The sequence below is a fragment of the Cherax quadricarinatus genome, chromosome 13, assembly GCF_038502225.1.
Source record: "Cherax quadricarinatus isolate ZL_2023a chromosome 13, ASM3850222v1, whole genome shotgun sequence".
Lineage (NCBI taxonomy): Eukaryota > Metazoa > Arthropoda > Malacostraca > Decapoda > Parastacidae > Cherax > Cherax quadricarinatus.
This window is the reverse complement of record NC_091304.1, coordinates 12,458,531-12,482,177: the sequence shown is the minus strand read 5'-3', so window position 1 is coordinate 12,482,177 and position 23,647 is coordinate 12,458,531. Positions and strand designations below refer to the sequence as shown.

The 23,647-nt window shown below is 40.8% G+C and overlaps 1 protein-coding gene across 7 annotated transcripts in view; it reads right to left on the bottom strand.

Moving 5' to 3' along the window:
- Positions 1-23,647, bottom strand: part of LOC128688637 (lysosomal proton-coupled steroid conjugate and bile acid symporter SLC46A3) — a 60,677-nt gene that overhangs the window by 28,097 nt on the left and 8,933 nt on the right. For 5 of the 7 annotated variants that reach the window (XR_011391931.1, XR_011391929.1, XR_011391930.1 and 2 more), the window contains exons 4-6: positions 16,517-16,753; positions 12,330-12,828; positions 116-217 (exon numbers count right to left, since the gene is read on the bottom strand). Coding sequence is in view for 2 of the 7 variants with exons in the window: in XM_070084519.1 (XP_069940620.1) it covers positions 116-217; positions 12,330-12,828; positions 16,517-16,753 (838 nt within the window). In the remaining 5 variants the exon portion in view is untranslated. The remainder of the gene's footprint in view (positions 1-115; positions 218-12,329; positions 12,829-16,516; positions 16,754-23,647) is intronic. The other 2 variants (XR_011391933.1, XR_011391932.1) reach the window with 2 other exon arrangements.

Genomic DNA, 23,647 nt, shown 5'->3' with positions numbered 1-23,647 from the left:
TTCTGTATAAACAATGTATTATGTGGAAGTAAATTTTGAATTTGAATTTACTACACAATGCTAGTTAAAACTCTGTACTATTCATTTCCACTCTCAATATGATAACTGTACTTACCTAAGATGCTGGAGATAATTTGCACAAGGCTCAGCTGAATATACTGGCTGTAAGTCCAGTTAAATTTTCGCTTGGTGTACAGGTATGCAATATTAACAGAACCTGCAAAGATGCTGCTTTATATACATATTTGTAAAATTAGAATATATAAGGGCTATTACATTATTTTAGGTACATACATTTAATACTATTAGCGAAGGAAAGTTGCACATGGATGTGCAACTCACTGACTTCATTCAAAACTATGAAAACCAAACTGAGCAACAGCAGCTTTCAGATGCTTATAACAGGAGTCATCTCCCAGACTCCACTGCTTAAGATTCTTGTCTTAAGACCACTCTTCAACTCATCAAAGATAAATTTCATGTGAACATTGAGAGCACTGAAATCAAAGGAGCAAGATTCATAGGTAAATCTAATGGGAAACAAACTGTATTGTTACAATTTCACTCCTGTTCTAAAAGATATGACATAACATAGTCATCCATAAGTATCACATGCAATGTTTATGTTAATGAGTACCTTACAAAGAAAAGACACAACCTTCTCCACAGACTAAGGCAACTCATCTAGAGAAAAATCCATCAGTGATTTGTGAGAGTAAAATTGTGTTAAGAATATCAACCACAGGTAGAAGACACTATATAGCTAATGAATGACCTAACAAAATTCTTATGTGATACAGTACTGGTTTGAGTCAGAATAAGGTGCAGTATATACTCACTAATCTCCACATACAGTGTTATGCATGCTCAATTTGTATCTGTTATTATTGTTATAACTTCATCTCAAAATACTCTTAACTTGGCTACTATTAGTGACATACTACCTCATAGCCAAATTACACCTTTACCTAGTACATACTAAGTATATGACTTGTCTAATATATGTAGTACTTTATTCCCTAGGTAGTAAGTTGGTAGACAGCAACCGCCCAGGGAGGTACTACCGTCCTGCCAAGTGAGTGTAAAACGAAAGCCTGTAATTGTTTTACATGATGGTAGAATTGCTGGTGTCCTTTTTTCTGTCTCATGAACATGCAAGATTTCAGGTATGTCTTGCTACTTCTACTTACACTTAGGTCACACTACACATACATGTACAAGCACATATATACACACCCCTCTGGGTTTTCTTCTATTTTCTTTCTAGTTCTTATTCTTGTTTATTTCCTCTTATCTCCATGGGAAAGTGGAACAGAATTCTTCCTCCGTAAGCCATGCGTGTTGTAAGAGGCGACTAAAATGCCAGGAGTGGGGGGCTAGTAACCCTTTCTCCTGTATAAATTACTAAATTTGAAAAAAGAAACTTTTGTTTTTCTTTTTGGGCCACCCTGCCTCGGTGGGATACGGCCGGTTTGTTGAAAAAAAAAAAAAAACTTCATCTCAAAATACTCTTAACTTGGCTACTATTAGTGACATACTACCTCATAGCCAAATTACACCTTTACCTAGTACATACTAAGTATATGACTTGTCTAATATACGTAGTACAGTGGACCCCCGCATAGCGAACTTAATCCGTGCAAGAGGGCTGGTCGTTATGCGAAATGTTCGCTATGCGAATTAATTTTCCCCATAAGAAATAATGGAAATAAAATTAATCCGTGCAAGACACCCAAAAGTATGAAAAAAAAAATTTTTTACCACAAAAAAATGTTAATTTTAGTACACACAAACTGAAAAAGGCATGCACAATTACATGACACTTACTTTTATTGAAGATCTGGTGATGATTGATGGGATGGGAGGAGGGGAGAGAGAGTGTTAGTGTTTAGAAGGGGAATCCCCTTCCATTAACACTTGAGGAGGCAAGTCCTTTTCCGGGGTTACTTCCCTTCTTCTTTTAATGCCACTAGGACCAGCTTCAGAGTCACTGGACTTCTTTCTGTCCATAGAGCTCTGTACCTCCCGTTCCTTTACGATTTGTCTAAAATGGGCCATAACATTGTCATTGAAATAGTCACCAGCACGCCTTGCAACAGCTGTGTCAGGGTGATTTTCATCCATAAAGGTTTGCAGTTCAACCCACTGTGCACACATTTCCTTAATTTTTGAAGTAGGCACAATGGATTCCACAACTGGCATAGGCTTCTCAGGGTTAGCCCCAAACCCTTCAAAATCTTTCTTAATTTCCATACTAATTCTCACCCTTTTTACCACAGGGTTGGCACTAGAAGCTTTCTTGGGGCCCATGGTCACTTATTTTCAACAAACAGAACCGAAAACACTGTAATAATACGAAATATTCCGAGTGTATGCTTGAATGTTACCGCGGAGGCTAGCTGGTAAACAATGGGACGGGCGGCACATGTGAGGCTGGCTGAGGGCCCACATTGGACGCGTCTCGGACGAAGTTCGCTGAGCGGGTTTTTGTCTACTATGCGGGGCAAAATTTTAGCGATCAAAGCGTTCGCTATGCGGAATGTTCGCTATGCAAGGCGTTCGCTATGCGGGGGTCCACTGTACTTTATTCCCTAGGTAGTAGGTTGGTAGACAGCAACTGCCCAGGGATGGCCCGGTGGCCTGGTGGCTAAAGCTCCCGCTTCACACACGGAGGGCCCGGGTTCGATTCCCGGCGGGTGGAAACATTTCGACACGTTTCCTTACACCTGTTGTCCTGTTCACCTAGCAGCAAATAGGTACCTGGGTGTTAGTCGACTGGTGTGGGTCGCATCCTGGGGGACAAGATTAAGGACCACAATGGAAATAAGTTAGACAGTCCTCGATGACGCACTGACTTTCTTGGGTTATCCTGGGTGGCTAACCCTCCGGGGTTAAAAATCCTGCCAAGTGAGTGTATAACAGAAACCTATAATTGTTTTACATGATGGTAGAACTGCTGGTGTCTTTTTTGTTTCATAAACATGCAAGATTTCGGGCACATACATCTTGCTACTTCTATTACACATGCACATACAAGCATATATATACACACACCCCTCTGGGTTTTCTTCTATTTTCTTACTATTTCTTGTTCTTGTTTTTTCCCTTATCTTCATGGGTATGTGGAACAGAATTCTTCTTCTGCAAGCCATGCATGTCATAAAAGGTGACTAATATGCCGGGAACAAGGGGCTAGTAACCCCTTCTCCTGTACACATTACTAAATTTAAAAAGAAAACTTTCATTTTTCTTTCCGAGCCACCCTGCCTCGGTGGAATACGGCCAGCTTGTTAACCCTTTCAGGGTCCGTCCCGTAGATCAACGGCTTTACGATGAGTGTCCAAACCGTAGATCTACGCCAAAATTCTAGCGCTGTCAAATTTAGCGCGAAAACGCTCATAGGCCTACATGTGAGAGAACGGGTCTGCGTGGTGGGTGTGCGCCATAAACAAAAAATCTAGGCGCCCGCATAGCATTGTGGGAATGCTGGCTCAGTTACCCTTGTTCACCATGCCTCGTCGCAAGTCAGCTCTCACTCCCCGGAAAATTGGGACTCTCCTCTTCCTATCTGATAGTTCTGACACTGATGGAAGTGGAAATGAAGACGAATTCTACGGCTTTGATCAGTTAGTGACCGAAAAGAATGACCAGGATATCGATAATAGTGCAGAAAACCCTGACGATCCTCAACCTTCTACCTCTGGTGTGGGCACTCGTGACTCACGGTCGGTTGTTCCTCATCGCAAGAGAAAACTAATATTTTCGCGTGGCCAGGCCTCTGACTTCAGTAATGATGATGATAGTGACGTGGACTGTGATTTTATTGCGCTCAACGATCAATCGAGTAGTGATAGTGAGGAATCATATTCACCAGTGAAGCGTCGGTATGTTCGCCGCCGCATGCGCTCGGGTAGTGTACTCTATGCTGTGCCCAGGGGACAGAGTACATCCCGGAGTACATCCCAGAGTACATTCCGTGGCCCAACACCAGTTTTAGGTAGTGATAGTGAGGATGATGTGGCTACACTTGGCATGGATAGACCACAGGCATCAGTGGATGGTGTTGGTGGTGATGGTAGTGGCACCGCCATGCGTGACTCACCAGGCCACGCTGGGACCCACGCTGCTGACTCATCAGTTCAAGGACAAAGTGGAGCGCCAGCCACCAGCCCACCACAACCACAACCACCCGCACAACCAGCCTATGATGTCCAGTATCCACCAGCAAACCGTATGTGGGATTGGCAGCAAAATCCCAATTTTGTTCCCAAGCCTCACCACTTTGATGATTCTCAAAGTGGAATTCTACCTACTTGTCCCCTTGGAACCATGGCCAATGAACTGGAATTCTTTGAATTATTCTTTGACCAGCCATTGATGGAAATTATTGTCAGGGAAAGTAATAAGTATTTTGAGTACACCATGGCAAATACGATCTTATCACCACAGTCAAGACTACACAGGTGGAAATAGACGACTGTTGCAGAAATGTATTTGCTTTTTGCAACAATAATGCTTATGCCTCACATCTATAAGCATAATATAAAAGCATACTGGTCCACAGATCGGCTAATTTCTACCCCGGTCTTCAGTGAAATCATACCAGTGAACAGGTTTATCTTACTCTTACGTATGTTGCACTTCTCTGACAAAACCAGGCCTGACAGAAGTGACAGGTTATACAAGATTAGAAATGTTTTCATGTATCTCAAACAAAAGTTCAGCATATACTTTTATCCATTCAAGAATCTTGTAATTGACGAGTCTTTGATTTTGTTCAAAGGTAGACTGTCATTCAAGCAGTATATACCGAGCAAGAGGAAACGCTTCGGTATAAAACTGTTTGTACTCTGTGATTGTGACAGTGGCCTGGTGTTGGATATTGTTGTATACACGGGTAGTAAAACATTGAAAGATACCAAGATGTTATTGGGTATCTCAGGTGACATAGTGAGAAACATGATGGCACCTTATCTTGGTAAGGGGCATACATTATATACCAATAACTGGTACACAAGCCCATTACTCAGTGATTTCATGCGAGTGAACAAGACAGATGTGTGTGGCACAGTGCGTTCTAATCGTAAACATATGCCCAGGCTCAACGCAGGTGCTCGTGGTGATGACGTGCAGGTGTTTACTGCCAATGACATCATGGCATTACGGTGGCACGACAAACGAGATGTCACATTGTTGACAACCATTCACCGTAATGAAATGCAAGACAGTGGCAAAGTTGATCGAGTGACTAATGAACGTATTCGAAAACCAGTGTCAGTGATTGATTATACACAAAACATGCGCTTGGTTGACAAGTGTGACATGCAGATTGGTTTTGTTGACTGTGTTCGTAAGAGTTACAAGTGGTACATGAAACTTTTCTTCCATCTCATGGACATTTCAATGCTCAATGCATATAATATGTACCAAATAAAGACTGGCAACAAACCACCGTATGGTGAATTTTGTTTGTCTGTTGTCAGACAACTCATAATGAAGTACCAGGTAACAACACCTGCTATACAACATGGTCCTCAAATTCCTCAGGATATACCCAAGCGTTTGAGGAGAGAAGGTGATCATTTCATAATACAGCTTCCTTCAACTAAGAAGAAATTTGCTCAGAAGAGATGCATTGTCTGTGCACAAACAAAACGACGGCAACAAAGACGCAAAGACACTCGGTTTATGTGTGAGGAAAGTAAGGTGCCTCTGTGCATGGTGCCTTGTTTCAAGGAGTTCCACAAGCTCCAGCAGTTTTAAAACCATGTCCAGTGATTGTAAATATGTAAATATATGATAGAACATTAGTATTATACAATATTTGTGTATGTTTATTGTAATAAACAACAGTGGTAAACAATAATATGATAATAACTTTAGTGCAGTTATTGTGTTCAATACAGTGAGTTTATATATATACATTATATACAGTATTGGTCTCTCAGGCCCCAAATGTTAGTAGGAATAGAAAAAAATTGGAAAAGAAAAGAAAAAACAACTAAAACCACAAAATAATGTAATGCGCGTATGTGGAATTCGTCGATGTTGCCGCCACCACATCATTTTTGACAAACTTCTTGGCACTGTATCTCGGTAAGTACTGATCAGATTTTTTTTTTTGTCTTATTACCTTCACAAAAATATGCTCTTTAATTCTGTAAGAAAAAATAATTTTTTTTTTTTTTCAAAATTTCTTGGACACTGGAGCACCACTTCAGATTTTGGCCTTGGACCCTGAAAGGGTTAAAAGAAAGAAGTACTGCATTCATATGTATTGTTTAAATGCTCTTAGTTATATTGTCAGCAGTTTTCATTGTTAGCAGTTTGTGCAATATCAGCTACCAAATTAGACACCTAGTTATTATTTGTTGTCCTTTTTTTTTCTTCCAACATACTCTAATTTCTTATCCCAGACCATACAAAATTTATAGCTTACAACTAGTAATAGTGAAGTTTCACCCTTATCAGACACTTGTAATACTTAATTGTTTAGTACAGCATTGTTATACTATATGAACTGTTTAAAAATTCTTACTCTCTTGTATTGTTAGTATCCAAGCTTGAATTGTACGTATTCATTATCCCTTAGCTTATTTATTGAAAAAATCAGTGTATCATTTTGACCCAGCTTTTGACCCACGTATGTGAAACTCTTCCTTTATAGCTGCAACAGAACTCACAGGCAAAACACAAGACACAAAAATCTCTTTGATATCTCCTGCATCTGACTCAACTTGTGTAAAAACTCAATGCACATAAAAGACCCTAAAATCTGGAACTCCCTACCTGAAGTTTCTAAAGGTCCCCTATCCACCAATTGCATCTGGGGAAGCATTAGCCCCAATAGCCACCTCTTTACTTCACTGTGGCTGTACCACTAGTCCATTCATAGAGCTGGCCTGACCCTAAAGGAGGCCTGGCATCTTTGACTATCATCAGGCTTTTACTTGTCAGTACAATTTAGAGCTTTTCTTCCCTGTGGTAGTTAAGTTCATTACCCAGATGTTTCAGGCTGGGAAGTTCATAATGACTGACTTTATAAGTGAACTTTTGAGAAATTGTGAATCAGTTGGACCTTTTCCTACAGTCTGACTTGATAAATAACATATTAAAGTGATATTTTTGAAATATCCTTATCCACATAGTTTTAGAATGGTCTTGTAAAGTGATTCTCAAATTACCATACATCACTTCTAGTCTACTGTTCATGCTTCAGTTGAAAAACTAAGGACTACTGGCTCATACTAGTCAGGTCCTTCTCAAAACCAACCATTCCCACCTAATTCTGTAGCTTCCGACACTTGTATGGGTACTTTACATGCTCTCCCGAGGTCCCAGAGATTTGCAAGCTTCAAAAAGATGGGGCCTAGCATTACCCTTATTTCTAGATTGGACATCCTTATTAAGAACAGATCATAACACTCACCTCTGCCAAGTTACCATGATTCAGGCACTGCCTGGAGGCTCCAGCCTGTGTAATGTGGGGGCATTAAAGAGTGCTTATCTGCTGGAGAGATATCTGAAAGACACAAGATAGGCCAGCCACTTCATTAACCCTGCTTACCAACTATACAATGGCTGCTTCCAATGTGGGTTTAACATTTCATTTCCTTTGCATGTATCACCAGGTCAGACCTCTCTATGCCTGCACCCATGACACCAGAGGCATTTAAGGCTCACTGGCTTTGGCAGCCCAGTCCACCAGAGCTTATTTTGGCAAGCATACAGCTGATGAGTAAATTGACGCTTGCTTAACACTACACATATATAAATTTTTAGTCCCAGGTGTTTCCTTCCCAGGACATCAACAAAGCTCAGTGTGGTCTATGTCCTCTTGTAAATTTCTGATTCTTTTTGTAATCAGGTGTTCCTCAATGTGAGTTTGACTTCAGAAAGCATTCACCAAGCTCCCATAAAGTTGACATATTCTCAGGGCATCTAACACAGCATGACTGAAACTATAAACTTGAAGCTGAATACATCTCCCTTCTGGGCACTGTGTCTTAACCAAGAGCATGGTATATTATTTTTTTTTTTTTATTATCACACTGGCCGATTCCCACCTTAAGGCAGGGTGGCCCGAAAAAGAAAAACTTTCACCATCATTCACTTCATCACTGTCTTGCCAGAAGGGTGCTTTACACTACAGTTTTTAAACTGCAACATTAACACCCCTCCTTCAGAGTGCAGGCACTGTACTTCCCATCTCCAGGACTCAAGTCCGGCCTGCCGGTTTCCCTGAACCCCTTCATAAATGTTACTTTGCTCACACTCCAACAGCACATCAAGTATTAAAAACCATTTGTCTCCATTCACTCCTATCAAACACGCTCACGCATGCCTGCTGGAAGTCCAAGCCCCTCGCACACAAAACCTCCTTTACCCCCTCCCTCCAACCTTTCCTAGGCCGACCCCTACCCCGCCTTCCTTCCACTACAGACTGATACACTCTTGAAGTCACTCTGTTTCGCTTCATTCTCTCTACATGTCCGAACCACCTCAACAACCCTTCCTCAGTCCTCTGGACAACAGTTTTGGTAATCCCGCACCTCCTCCTAACTTCCAAACTACGAATTCTCTGCATTATATTCACACCACACATTGCCCTCAGACATGACATCTCCACTGCCTCCAGCCTTCTCCTCGCTGCAACATTCATCACCCATGCTTCACACCCATATAAGAGTGTTGGTAAAATATACTCTCATACATTCCCCTCTTTGCCTCCAAGGACAAAGTTCTTTGTCTCCACAGACTCCTAAGTGCACCACTCACCCTTTTCCCCTCATCAGTTCTATGATTCACCTCATCTTTCATAGACCCATCCGCTGACACATCCACTCCCAAATATCTGAATACATTCACCTCCTCCATACTCTCTCCCTCCAATCTGATATCCAATCTTTCATCACCTAATCTTTTTGTTATCCTCATAACCTCATACTCTTTCCTGTATTCACTTTTAATTTTCTTCTTTTGCACACCCTACCAAGTTCATCCACCAATCTCTGCAACTTCTCTTCAGAATCTCCCAAGAGCACAGTGTCATCAGCAAAGAGCAACTGTGACAACTCCCACTTTATGTGTGATTCTTTATCTTTTAACTCCACGCCTCTTGCCAAGACCCTCGCATTTACTTCTCTTACAACCCCAACTATAAATATATTAAACAACCACGGTGACATCACACATCCTTGTCTAAGGCCTACTTTTACTGGGAAATAATTTCCCTCTTTCCTACATACTCTAACTTGAGCCTCACTATCCTCGTAAAAACTCTTCACTGCTTTCAGTAACCTACCTCCTACACCATACACCTGCAACATCTGCCACATTGCCTCCCTATCCACCCTGTCATATGCCTTTTCCACATCCATAAATGCTACAAAGACCTCTTTAGCCTTATCTAAATACTGTTCACTTATATGTTTCACTGTAAACACCTGGTCCACACACCCCCTGCCTTTCCTAAAGCCTCCTTGTTCATCTGCTATCCTATTCTCCGTCTTACTCTTAATTCTTACAATAATAACTCTACCATACACTTTACCAGGTATACTCAACAGACTTATCCCCCTATAATTTTTGCACTCTCTTTTGTCCCCTTTGTCTTTATACAAAGGAACTATGCATGCTCTCTGCCAATCCCTAGGTACCTTACTCTGTCGGCATAAATAAAAAATGAGGCTTTAGGAAAGGTAGGGGGTGTGTGGACAAGGTGTTTACAGTGAAACATATAAGTAAACAGTATTTAGATAAGGCTAAAGAGGTCTTTGTGGCATTTATGGATTTGGAAAAGGCGTATGACAGGGTGGATAGGGGGGCAATGTGGCAGATGTTGCAGGTGTATGGTGTAGGAGGTAGGTTACTGAAAGCAGTGAAGAGTTTTTACGAGGATAGTGAGGCTCATGTTAGAGTATGTAGGAAAGAGGGAAATTATTTCCCAGTAAAAGTACGCCTTAGACAAGGATGTGTGATGTCACCGTGGTTGTTTAATATATTTATAGATGGGGTTGTAAGAGAAGTAAATGCGAGGGTCTTGGCAAGAGGCGTGGAGTTAAAAGATAAAGAATCACACATAAAGTGGGAGTTGTCACAGTTGCTCTTTGCTGATGACACTGTGCTCTTCGGAGATTCTGAAGAGAAGTTGCAGAGATTGGTGGATGAATTTGGTAGGGTATGCAAAAGTATTCAAAGTAGAATGACATGGAAAACATATAAATCTATAGGGGAAGGAAGGCGGGGTAGGGGTCGTCCTCGAAAGAGTTGGAGAGGGTAAAGGAGGTTTTGTGGGCAAGGGGCTTGGACTTCCAGCAAGCATGCATGAGCGTGTTAGATAGGAGTGAATGGAGACGAATGGTACTTGGGACCTGACGATCTGTTGGAGTGTGAGCAGGGTAATATTTAGTGAAGGGATTCAGGGAAACCGGTTATTTTCATATAGTCGGACTTGAGTCCTGGAAATGGGAAGTACAATGCCTGCACTTTAAAGGAGGGATTTGGGATATTGGCAGTTTGGAGGGATATGTTGTGTATCTTTATATGTGTATGCTTGTAAACTGTTGTATTCTGAGCACCTCTGCAAAAACAGTGATAATGTGTGAGTGTTGTGAAGGTGTTGAATGATGATGAAACTCTTTTTGGGGATTTTCTTTCTATTTTGGGTCACCCTGCCTCGGTGGGAGACGGCCGACTTGTTGAAAAAAAAAAAAAATGCAAAAGAAGAAAATTAAAAGTGAATACAGGAAAGAGTAAGGTTATGAGGATAACAAAAAGATTAGGTGATGAAAGATTGGATATCAGATTGGAGGGAGAGAGTATGGAGGAGGTGAATGTATTCAGATATTTGAGAGTGGATGTGTCAGCAGATGGGTTTATGAAAGATGAGGTGAATCATAGAATTGATGAGGGGAAAAGGGTGAGTGGTGCACTTAGGAGTCTGTGGAGACAAAGAACTTTGTCCTTGGAGGCAAAGAGGGGAATGTATGAGAGTACAGTTTTACCAACGCTCTTATATGGGTGTGAAGCATGGGTGATGAATGTTGCAGCAAGGAGAATCCTGGAGGCAGTGGAGATGTCATGTCTGAGGGCAATGTGTGGTGTGAATATAATGCAGAGAATTCATAGTTTGGAAGTTAGGAGGAGGTGCGGGATTACCAAAACTGTTGTCCAGAGGGCTGAGGAAGGGTTGTTGAGGTGGTTCGGACATGTAGAGAGAATGGATCGAAACAGAATAACTTCAAGAGTGTATCAGTCTGTAGTGGAAGGAAGGCGGGGTAGGGGTCGGTCTAGGAAAGGTTGGAGGGAGGGGGTAAAGGAGGTTTTGTGTGCGAGGGGCTTGGACTTCCAGCAGGCATGCGTGAGCGTGTTTGATAGGAGTGAATGGAGACAAATGGTTTTTAATACTTGACGTGCTGTTGGAGTGTGAGCAAAGTAACATTTATGAAGGGGTTCAGGGAAACCGGCAGGCCGGACTTGAGTCCTGGAGATGGGAAGTACAGTGCCTGCACTCTGAAGGAGGGGTGTTAATGTTGCAATTTAAAAACTGTAGTGTAAAGCACCCTTCTGGCAAGACAGTGATGGAGTGAATGATGGTGAAAGTTTTTCTTTTTCAGGCCACCCTGCCTTGGTGGGAATCGGCCAGTGTGATAATAAAAAAAATATAAATAAAAAAAGGAGTACCATGCCTATATGACCTGAAAGTGTGTTTTCATGGTCTGGATCACAGTGAACTCAAGATTCTGCCATTTGTGGTACTCCATTGTGTGCCTGGGGAAAGGGAGGACTTTGTACAGGCCTAAGCAGGGTTGCTTGCCTGATCTTTGATTACTGTATGCAATAATAAAAAATGAGGATCTACTTGCATAGCAGGTTGGCAGTGTCAGCCAGCCCCTATTTATGCATTTGGAGCTTTGCTCACAGCTCACAATTAAAGAGCCTCTGCAGCTGAATCCAGTGTAGACATGATCACAAGATTTGGTTGAAAGCACTTAACTTACAGGCTGTGTTCCAGTTTCAGTGTCAGGGTACTTAAGCTCTCTGCCTCCATTTTGCAGCAAGAAAACCTGTAATTTGGGGAACTGGTGGTGCATTTCCTAGTGAGTCATCAAAGCCCAAATGTAGAATACATAGTTTTGAAGCAAGAGCCCACCAAGGCATCAGTTGATAACCAATGTAGTACTGCTACATTGGTCATCAACTGGTGCCCCAACTAGCTGACAAGCCCTTGGGTGGTACAAATCTTAGAAAGTGTCGAATAAGCAAAGAGTATACCAAATTAAAAATGACAGGGAATTATAAATAGCAAAAAGATAAAAAAATCTTACCAAAAGCAAACAACATACTGCACATGGCACCCATCAGCAACAGGATTCTTGCTTGTCCTTTGTTTGGTCGTGGTTTCTTGACAACAGCAAATGTGTCCTTGATATTTTTTATATCAAAGAGATCCCTGCACATAATACTTGGTTTGTGAGACAGTTCAGAAGCTTCAAGATGATGTCTTGAGAAAGGTCCACGTGTGTCTTCAATACACATAATAGTATATATTACTGCAATAAAAAAAATGATTCCACTGACTCCATAATTTCCCAAATATTCAAGTCTATAAAAAAGAAAGTCACTAAGTAACAGTCCAATTGGAGCCCCTAAGCCGAAGCTTAAGTCCAAAAATGCAACACGTGTAGTTCTTGCCTGAATTTTAGTTATGTCAGCCATATATGAATATGATGCCATTAGCAGGGTAATGAAGCCACCAGTTATGGCCCGTGGAACAGCAGCAAGTAAGACATACATAGCAGGAAGTTCCACCCGATATGCATTTATCTGTAATATGTACAATGTAATTTATAGATACTGATCAATTTCCCATTCAAACACAATTCAAAAAACCTTATTCAAATGTGATAATATCACCACATACAATTTATGAGGAAAATACAAAAGTCTGAATAAATATGAATCACCAGGTACTACTGAAAGGCTAATAAAAACTATTATAACAAATCATCAATTAACGTAGCTACATTCCTGAGAATCTGCCTGCTTTCTAATATAGTGATAGTTAATCTGAAGACCAAATGAAAAAAATGGGTTGCATTCCACAGATCTCCAAAAAAAAAAGCCAACTTTACAATGTAGTTGATGATGCTTGTCTTGGAAGAGGGAAGTTCAACCACAGCAAATCACCTTAAACCTTTAATAATCCAATAAAAAGCTGCTGTGAGATTGATTACAAACTCCTGTGCCAGGCAACACACTCCACCACTATTTAAGAGCTTGAACCTGCTTAGCATACAAAATACTCACTCATATTATTGTGCCTACTACATACACAGAACATTATTCTCCAATATTAACCCTCCTCTCAAACTTCTTGAGAACTACAACAGAATGCATTTGCATAACACAAGACACAAAACACACTTTGATATCCCTTGTGCCCATCTCTCCCTATGCAAAAATGCTATGCACATAAAGGGCCCTAAGATCTGGAATTCATTGCCTGAACATACAAAAGGGCAATACACAAATAACCCGCACATAGAAGAGAGGAGCTTACGACGACGTGTCGGTCCAACTTGGACCATTTTTTTTTTTGTTATACAAAAGGGCCCATGCCTACACACCAATTCAAGGCTCTGCTTAGAAATCACCCCATCTCCAAAAATTAACCATTCAAACACTATATATTATTGCCACCAACAACTCAAAAATTCTTATATATTTTAAGATTATTTCAAAATTAAAGTGGTTTCAATCTGATTACGTAAAATGTGCCGAAATACTCTAACCTGTTAATCATCTCAATTATAAATTCAATCACTGATAAACCACTAACTACCACTAACAAGTGCACATTTTATTGTTTGCTAATTAAAGTTTTTGATGGCTTCTAAAATATCCTATTCTCATCAACATTAAATATGTACTTAGTGGGGACTGTAAATATTCTCAGAAGTGACTTGAGCAAAATAAGCAGGAAAATTTCCAAGTGCCTCTTGATCAGCTGATGTCCTCTCACCACTATACTTAATATGGTCAATTTAAAGCTCTTAAACAAACAACTAATAAACATACAAAAGTGTATGCTTACTAGCAATTATTAGTGGTTCATCCCTTTCACACAGTTTCATAAAACTACAGAAGAGCCCCACTTAATACAGTAGGTTAGGTTCTGGGCTACCACCATAAAGTGGATATCACTGTAAAGCAGAACACCCCTTTTTTCCTTTTTAAATGCATATAAATGCCAGATAACAAGTTTACACTAACCTGGAAACCTGGAGTTTACCTGGAGAGGGTTTTGGGGGTCAATGCCCCCACGGCCCACTCTGTGACCAGGCCTCATGGTGGATCAGGGCCTGATCAACCAGGCTGTTATTGTTTGCCACACATAAACCAACATACAAACCACAGCCATATATAGCCTCTCCTCACTTAATGACGGAGTTCCGTTCCTAAGACCTCACCAGTAAATGAATTCGTCGCTAAGTGAGGAGCATACTATAATGGTAGTGGGTTTGTTTCAATCATCTTTGATATTATTTTCATGTTACCTTCGCATCATTTATAACATTTCTGGCATATTTTTAAATGTTTATACAGTATGTACTGTATACTGTAATAAACAGAATAGAGGAAATCAGCTCAAATATATATTATTTTGGTATACATACTGGTCAGAGAGCCTGTCGTAAGTCCGAGTCACTGGTAAACAAGTACACCGCTAAGTGAGAGGCTGTATCAAAAAACAATAAAAAGTAAAATATACACACAGTACATTCATTACTTACCTTAAAGTATTTGTAGTCTTAATGTAGGGTGAGAGATGAGTAGTATTTATTGTAGTAGTTTAGTATTTATTGTAATATTGTGGTATTTATTGTTTGTGTCCCGTGGCCTGGTGGCTAAAGCTCTCGCTTCACACGGCGAGGGTCCGGGCTCAATTCCCAGTGAGGATAGAAACACTGGGCGTGTTTCTTTACTCCGCTTGTCTATGTTCCCCATCAGTAAAATGGGTACTTGGGAGTTAGTCAACTGCTGTGGGTCGCATCCTGGAACAAAACTGACCTAATTTGCCCGAAATGCTCTGTATAACAAGCGGCTTTCTATATAGTAGTATATCATTAATGTCACTAGGCCTGTATACCTTGTAGTACATATACTTGTAGAAATAAAGATATATTATTATTATTATTATTATTTTTTTTTTTCAACAAGTCGGCCGTCTCCCACCGAGGCAGGGTGACCCAAAAAAGAAAGAAAATCCCCAAAAAGAAAATACTTTCATCATCATTCAACACTTTCACCACACACACATTATCACTGTTTTTGCAGAGGTGCTCAGAATACAACAGTTTAGAAGCATATACGTATAAATATACACAACATATCATTATTATTATCATATTATTATTATCATATTATTATTATTATTATTATTATTATTATTATTATTATTATTATTATTATTACTACAGTACTATTAGAAAGTCAGGTGTGGCAGCTCCCACACCAGCTACCACACCTACACGAAATATACAACTTAAATTTAAAGCTCCCCATAGCATTGTTATTATTGACTCACGAAATCGTAATGACACGATTGCAAACAAACCATACCACGGGCGGGGATAGAACCCGCGATCAAAGAGTCTCAAAACTCCAGACCGTCACGTTAGCCACTGGACCAGCTAGCCACAATAAGATTCGTCCAACTAGGTATATTTCTACACCATAGGAAGGTTAGCATAGGCACCACTGTGACCACAAATGCAAGTTTTTACAGATGAATCTCCATCTAGCGTGGCCGTGGCGAACTCTAGCTCAAGTCCCCTCAAAGCCATCAACATGACTAAAAAACTTGCATCTGTGGTCACAGTGGTGCCTATGCTAACCTTCCTATGGTGTAGAAATATACCTAGTTGGACGAATCTTATTGTGGCTAGCTGGTCCAGTGGCTAACGTGACGGTCTGGAGTTTTGAGACTCTTTGATCGCGGGTTCTATCCCCGCCCGTGGTATGAATTGTTGTTATTATTATTACCACTAACATATCATGTTCACTGAGTTTAATCATTTCTAAGAACTACCCTTAGATACAATCATAAATGAGAGAGAGAACGAGCAAACGAGAGAGATGCCGAGAATGTAAACAAACAGATGAAAGCGTAAGGGAAATCACTCCGTTAGACTGAATACGTATTAATGCCTGTCTACTTCTGGTTCATACAAGTACATTTGCATGAGTTAGTGAAGCATTTACCCCACAGTACAAACACATTCTGTACAAGTTGTTTTCACATTAGTGCAGGAGAATAAATAAATAGTTAAAAGTGAAGGCATACAAAAGGAATAATTTTCTACAGTTACCCCCAGTAATACTATAGTAAAATATTTCAGTAACCCATTAGTTAGAATACCTAACAAGGCAAACCCACCAAATATAAACCTACTAGAGGTATATAATTCAATAAGCTAAAATATAACCAGAAAATCTATCAAGAACTCACGAAGTATATAACTGTGCTAAGAAAACTTCCAATTAAAGGAAACATGAGAGGAATTTTCCGTCCATGTTTATCACTCCAGGATCCCAGGAACAGCACAAAGAAGACAGCTGGAATATTGGTCACCAGGTCTATGTACATATTTATCGTTGTGACAATCTTTTGCACCACTTCCTCCTCTTCAGGGTATGCCGTCAGGTTTGCACAGGTTATGTTGTCATACTGCTGTTCAATGCATACCTATGGAGTAAGATATTAAATTAATAACAAAAGCATTGCAAAGTAGTATACAACATTTCATGCCTGAAACAATAATATTGCAAATTACAACACTACAGCAACCATATTTATTGTCCAAGCGCACATTAACCAAGTCTTTAAATGGGCATCAGAAAATAATATGAAGTTCAATGAAGACAAATTTTAATTACTCCGCCATGGAAAATTTGAGGAAATAAAAACTAATGTGAAAGACATAGGAGTGATAATCTCAGAGAATCTCACTTTCAAGGATCACAACATCTGCTAGGAAAATGATGGGATGGATAATGAATACATTCAAAACTAGGGATGCCAAGGCAATGATGTTTGACAGAAAGGCATTGCATACTAGTGGCTTTCTTTTGTGCCTTCCAATGTTTTATTAAGTGTAAACTACATTATTTTGTACCACACAAAGAAATAAATATTTGTAATTGTATTCAGAACTGTGATTTACTTAGTGAAATATCCAGTCAAGTCATTCCGCCTTCTCCTCTAACAAAGTCTGTTTGTGTATGTAAGCCTCCTGATCACTATGTCTGGGAGTGAGTTCATATATTGAAATGATTACCTAACGTGATGATAATACTGTATTCACTGTACTGCACGGTACTTGTACTGTTACTATTAGTTTCTAGGAGATGAGAATGTGATATTGGTAAATATCATTTTGTACTTATCCTAAGGATTACTGTAATTCGTGCACACTGTGATCAGGGACGCACTGGATTTGTTACAGCCATGCACATTTTATGTAAATAATAATAATAATAATAATAATAATAATAATAATAATGAGTAATAACAATTTTATTTTAGCATGATACATGTTTGTACACAGGAGTGTAATAATTGGGTGAAATGCTTTATTTATTAGGGAATAACACCACAGTGTATGTTCTTTGTACATTACATTATATTATGTTGTTTCTTTCAGTTTATGTTTGTTTTTGTTACTATTTCAGATAAGTATAATGAGCAAAATAAGGCTTGGGGAGCAGCAGCCAAGTGTTTTAGTCACCACAAGCTAGTTACTAAATGATGAAGACACTTATCAACAGGCCTAGTCTGTTGTGTTGGTTACCATTTGTCAGTGTGTATGTATGTAAAGAGTGTGTGCATGTGTACTCGCCTATTTGTGGTTGCACGGGTCGAGCCACAGCTCCTAGGCCCATCTCTCTGCTGGTCACTATTAGGTCTACTCTCTCCTTGCTCCAAGAGCTTTATTGTACCTCTTCTTAAAATTAGCTATGTGTGGATTGTGTGTGTGTGTACTCACCTATCTGAGGTTGCAGGGGTGAATTCATAGTTCCTGGGAAGGCCTCTGCACTGGTTGCTATTAGGTCCACTCTCTCCCTACTCTAAGAGCTTTATTGTACCTCTTCTTAAAGCTATGTATGGATCCTGTCTCTACTACATCACTCTCCAAATTGTTCCACTTCCAGACAACTCTATGACTGAAGAAACACTTCCTAACATCCCTGTGACTCATTTGAGTTTTCAACTTCCAGCTGTGACCCTTTGTTGCTATGTTGCATCTCCAAAACATTCTGTCCCTACCCACTTTGTCAATTCCTTTCAGTATTTTATATGTTGTATCATGTGTTCCCTATCCCTCCTGTCCTCAGGTTGATCCTTAACCTCATCTCACTGGACATGACGCGCGTGCGTGTGTGTGCGTGTGTGCGTGTGTGCGTGTGTGCGTGTGTGTGTGCGTGTGTGTGTGTGTGTGTGTGTGTGTGTGTGTGTGTGTGTGTGTGTGTGTGTGTGTGTGTGTGTGTGTGTGTGTGTGTGTGTGTGTGTGTGTGTGTGTGTGTGCGCGTACGTACTCACCTAATTGTGGTTGCAGGGGTCGAGAGACAGCTCCTGGCCCTGCCTCTTCACTGATCGCTACTAGGTCCTCTCTCTGCCGCCAGAGCTTTGTCATACCTTGTCTTAAAACTATGTATGGTTCCTGCCTCCACTACATCACTTGTTAGGCTATTCCACTTCCTGGCGACTCTATGACAATTAGCAGTTTGTTGTGTATCTTTATAGGTATATGCTTCTAAACTGTTGTGTTCTGAGCACCTCTGCAAAAACAGTGATTATGTGTGAGTGAGGTGAAAGTGTTGAATGATGATGAAAGTATTTTCTTTTTTGGGGATTTTCTTTCTTTTTTGGGTCACCCTGCCTCGGTGGGAGACGGCTGACTTGTTAAAAAAAAAAAATGGTTTTACAGGGTTAGGTTAAGAGATCCTAGTTGTATTTACAAGTTAAGGGCTGTTACTTACCTCGGCTTATTTGAAAGCCTTTACATTGTCATGAGACATACAAATAGTGAATAGGTTGAAGCTGGAGCCATCTGTGGGCCAGCAATTTCATCTGGTCAACTGACTTTATTTCATCAATGTCACTGCTGAGATTCCTAAAGGCTACCTTTAGATTTGCCAAACAAACATTAGCTGCATAGGTTATTCAGATGATGCATGCCTCTAGCAATATGCTGGTCACCATGCTCACTCATAGGTCTTTCTCCTTAAGTGAGGTCTGCACTTTGTGTCCCAAGTCCATACTCAGTTTCCAGTCTTCTCACTCTTTCTCCAATTTTCTAAACACTGCATTAGCTAGAGATGAAATTGGGTAACTATTTACTCATCTGATCAATCTTCCAGTTTGTCAAGACTGACCAACTGACCGACCTCTCTCCTGTCTCAGTTCTATTATTTTATCACTCAAACAGGTTTGTGAAACAAAATTGCCATCCCTAAACCTATACTCTACAAGTACTCTATCACTCCCGATTATCTTCTCCATTACATCTTCCCAGTACCACACAGGCAAAATTAAATGACAAATATGATGCAAGGGAGAGACTTGTTTGCTTTATGCTCAGCAAGGCAGATGATTGCAACATTCCTTTCACTAATTATGAACTTGATGCAGCACTAACTAAGGGCAACTCCACGTCGCCTGGTGAGGATGGTATTACTTACAACATACTCAGATTGCTGTGTCGAGTACCAGGTAATCCATTACTTGAATTATATAACATGAGCTATGTAACTGGGGAGCTCCCTCAATCTTGGACCAACAGCCTCATCATTCCAATTCCTAAGCCCAATCAACAAAAAGCATTTTGCCCAATATATCTTACTAGCTGCTTGTGTAAAACATTTGAGAGAATGATTCTTAATCGTCTCATGTACAGAATCAAACAATTTTTGTCTCCCCGGTTACATGGTTTCATGCATGGAAGGAGCGTGCATCATTGCATAGCCACATTTCTCACTCTGCACACTGACAGCTCATACACTACCTTCCTTGACCTTAAATCTGCTTTCGATGTAGCCAACCGACATGTAATCATTAGTGAACTTGCCAGAATGGATGTTGGAGGATGGCTTCTCCGCTGGATTAAAGGCTACCTGTCAAACAGAAAATCGTCTGTGTTGTTCCAGGGACATAGAAGTGTAACTAAAGACTTTGAATTAGGAACACCACAGGGAGGTGTGCTCAGTCCCACACTGTTCAATATTCTAATTAATGCATTACTTAATGCTATGCCTAGTCAGCCCCATCATTATGTGATTAGTTTTGCTGATGATATAATGATTCACACCACCGGATTCTCCAATACCCAAAACATTCTTAATCATGTACTAGAATCGTGTCAGGACCTGGGGTTGATAATCTCTACTGATAAAACAAAGATACTCAATAGGCGTCCTCCTCGACAGAGAGGCACAGTTCGTCAGATCCAGTTGCATGATGGGTCTCTTCTAGAATATGTAAGCAGATACAGGTATCTAGGCTTTGAGGTTCCACTACTTGGACCTGTTGTAACAAGACTTTGTCGCCAATACAAAGAAAGACTAAGAGCACTTAGAGTTGTGGCTGGGTTTCACCCCAGGTTTGGTGCTAATGTTAAAATTGTGAAAATGATGTATCTTACTTATATTAGATCATTGGTTGATTATGCTGTGCCACTACTTGCTCTTGTGTCTGACTGGAAGCTTGGAGGGCTGGAAAAACTGCAGAACGAAGCAATGAGGATCATTTTAGGATGCCCTCGTACTGCCAAAATTTTAAATATGCAAAAAGAACTTGATATTCCAAGCATCAGAGATCGTGTTACTGAAAGAAATATCCTAATTGGGGTTAATATGCTCAGGCAAGCTCATTCAAACCCCTGCACAGAAGCCCTCCAAACTTTCCTCAGCACTGGTGAACACTCCTCCAGATGGATCGAAAAAACTGGAACCGACCTCCGCATGAATCAGATACATGATCTATGTCAAGTAAGGCAACAGCGGCACTTCTCCGCTCCATGGAATATTACCCCATTCCAAACTATCATTCCTCCATTTCCCCCCAAACTACTTCTTAAATCACAACCAAAACTTCGCCTTGAAGCCAAACATGAGGCCTTAAGCTGTATTGATAACTTAGTCACACAGCACACACACTCGCAAATTATTTACGCTGATGGTTCTGTTCACCAATCCACTGGTGCAGCTGGTAGTGCTGCTGTTGTCGTACAGAGTGATGGCTCTCTTAAAGAAATTGGAGCACGCATCAATAATTGGGCCTCTACCCTTCAGACAGAACTGTTTGCCATACTCCTTGCACTGAAATGCATCTATGTATCAAAGATTGACAGTTTAATTGTAACTGATTCTCTGTCATCCATAAATGCTCTCAACTCATTAAGCATAAATTGTGGCATGCTTGTGTCAGAAGCCAGACACAGGTATGGTAGGATTGTGAACAGTGGAGTCAGAGTGCACATGCTGTGGATTCCATCTCACATTGGTCTTCAGATGCATGATAGAACTGATAAATTGGCTAAGCTGTATGCTTTCAAAGAGGGAGTAGATTACAATCTTGGCTTGTCAGGTAGTAGTTTGAGAACAATAATACAAAAAGAACTTCAACTGAATTTTATGGACTTAAGGCTCAGGGAGATTGACACCAGTGAGTCCATCTATTATCACTCTATCATGCAGGAGGAGCCACATGTCTATGGTGCATCCAACAAAATAAGCAGACTCTTGGATGTCACTACTGCCCGGCTCCGGCTGGGTTACAAGTATCTTTGGCAGGTTAAATCACCACCACCAGATGTAGACCAAACGAAATGTAAACTTTGCCAGATGGACTATTGTCACACCCTGCGTCATTATGTACTGGAGTGTGATAAAATTAATGAATTTAAAAACAACTCATTCAGAAATGTTCAAGAAATGGCAAAGTATTTTATCCACAGTGGTATATTGCAGACCATTCTGGAGAAATACCCTGACTTTGCTAGCTGTAAATAAAGCATTACCACATGTGTGCATGTGTGCATGTGTGCATGTGTGCATGTGTGCATGTGTGTGTGTGTGTGTGTGTGTGTGTGTGTGTGTGTGTGTGTGTGTGTGTGTGTGTGTGTGTGTGTGTGTGTGTACTCACCTATTTGTACTCACCTATTTGTGGTTGCAGGGGTCGAGTGTGTGTGTGTGTGTGTGTGTGTGTGTGTGTGTGTGTGTGTGTGTGTGTGTGTGTGTGTGTGTGTGTGTGTGTGTGTGTGTGTGTGTGTGTGTGTGTGTGTGTGTGTGTGTGTGTGCATTCACCTAGTTGAGATTGCAGGGGTCAAGTCGAAGCTCCTGTGTGTTTACCTGGAGAGAGTTCCGGGGGTCAACGCCCCCGCGGCCTGGTCTGTGACCAGGCCTTCTGGTGGATCAGAGCCTGATCAACCGGGCTGTTGCTGCTGGCTGCACGCAAACCAACGTACGAGCCACAGCCCGGCTGATCAGGAACTGACTTTAGGTGCTTATCCAGTGCTTGTGTGTGTGTGTGTGTGTTTGTGTGTGCGTGTTAGTTACCATTTTGTCCTAGGCACATGTCGATTAGACACTAGGCCTGTTGTATTTGCGAGTGTGTGTGTGTGTGTGTGTGTGTGTGTGTACTCACCTAGTTGAGGTTGCGGGGGTCGAGTCCGAGCTCCTGTGTGTGTGTGTGTGTGTGTGTGTGTGTGTGTGTGTGTGTGTGTGTGTGTGTGTGTGTGTGTGTGTGTGTGTGTGTGTGTGTGTGTGTGTGTGTGTGTGTGTGTGTGTGTGTATGTGTATGAGTGGTATAAACCTTGGTAATAAATACCGACAAGTTGGTTTAGAAAGACACGTAAGCAAACACTATAACATATTTATTAGAAAACGTTTCGGTCCTGGGACCTTGATCACTTCTAACATACAGAGGTAGAAAGACATTATATATAGGCAGAGAGTGAGATGTGACGCACGTGACCTGAGGAATGTCATAAGAACATAAGAATGGAGGAACACTGCAGAGACAGAGGCTCACTGAAAACCACGACCTCCCTTTACCTCTTCTAGATTTCATCAATCTAGTGGAACTTTGTGTTAATTTCAACTTCTTCAAGTATCAGGACAACTGTTACAAACAATGCTTTGGGATGGCAATGGGCAGCCCGCTCAGTGCTGTGCTTGCCAACCTCTTCATGGAAAACCTGGAGACAGAGAAATTCAGCACCCTCATTCCCAACACCGTTACCTGGCTAAGATACGTTGATGATATATTGGTTTTCTATCCGAGACGTCTCAATATCCAGGCCCTTCTCAACAAGATCAATGCAGTTGAACCATCAATAAAGTTTACACTTGAACTCGAAAATGATGGCAAACTTCCTTTCCTCAACGTCCTACTGTGCAGATCTCCCAACAGTGACAAACTTCTCTTCAAAGTGTATAGAAAACCTACCAACAAGGACGATCTTATACACTTCTATTCACACCAAGACACCCGCACTAAGAGAGGAGTCCTCATTGGCTTCTTCTTGAGAGCTCTTCGCATCTCCAGCCCTTGTTTTCTAGAAGAAGAATGCACTTACAT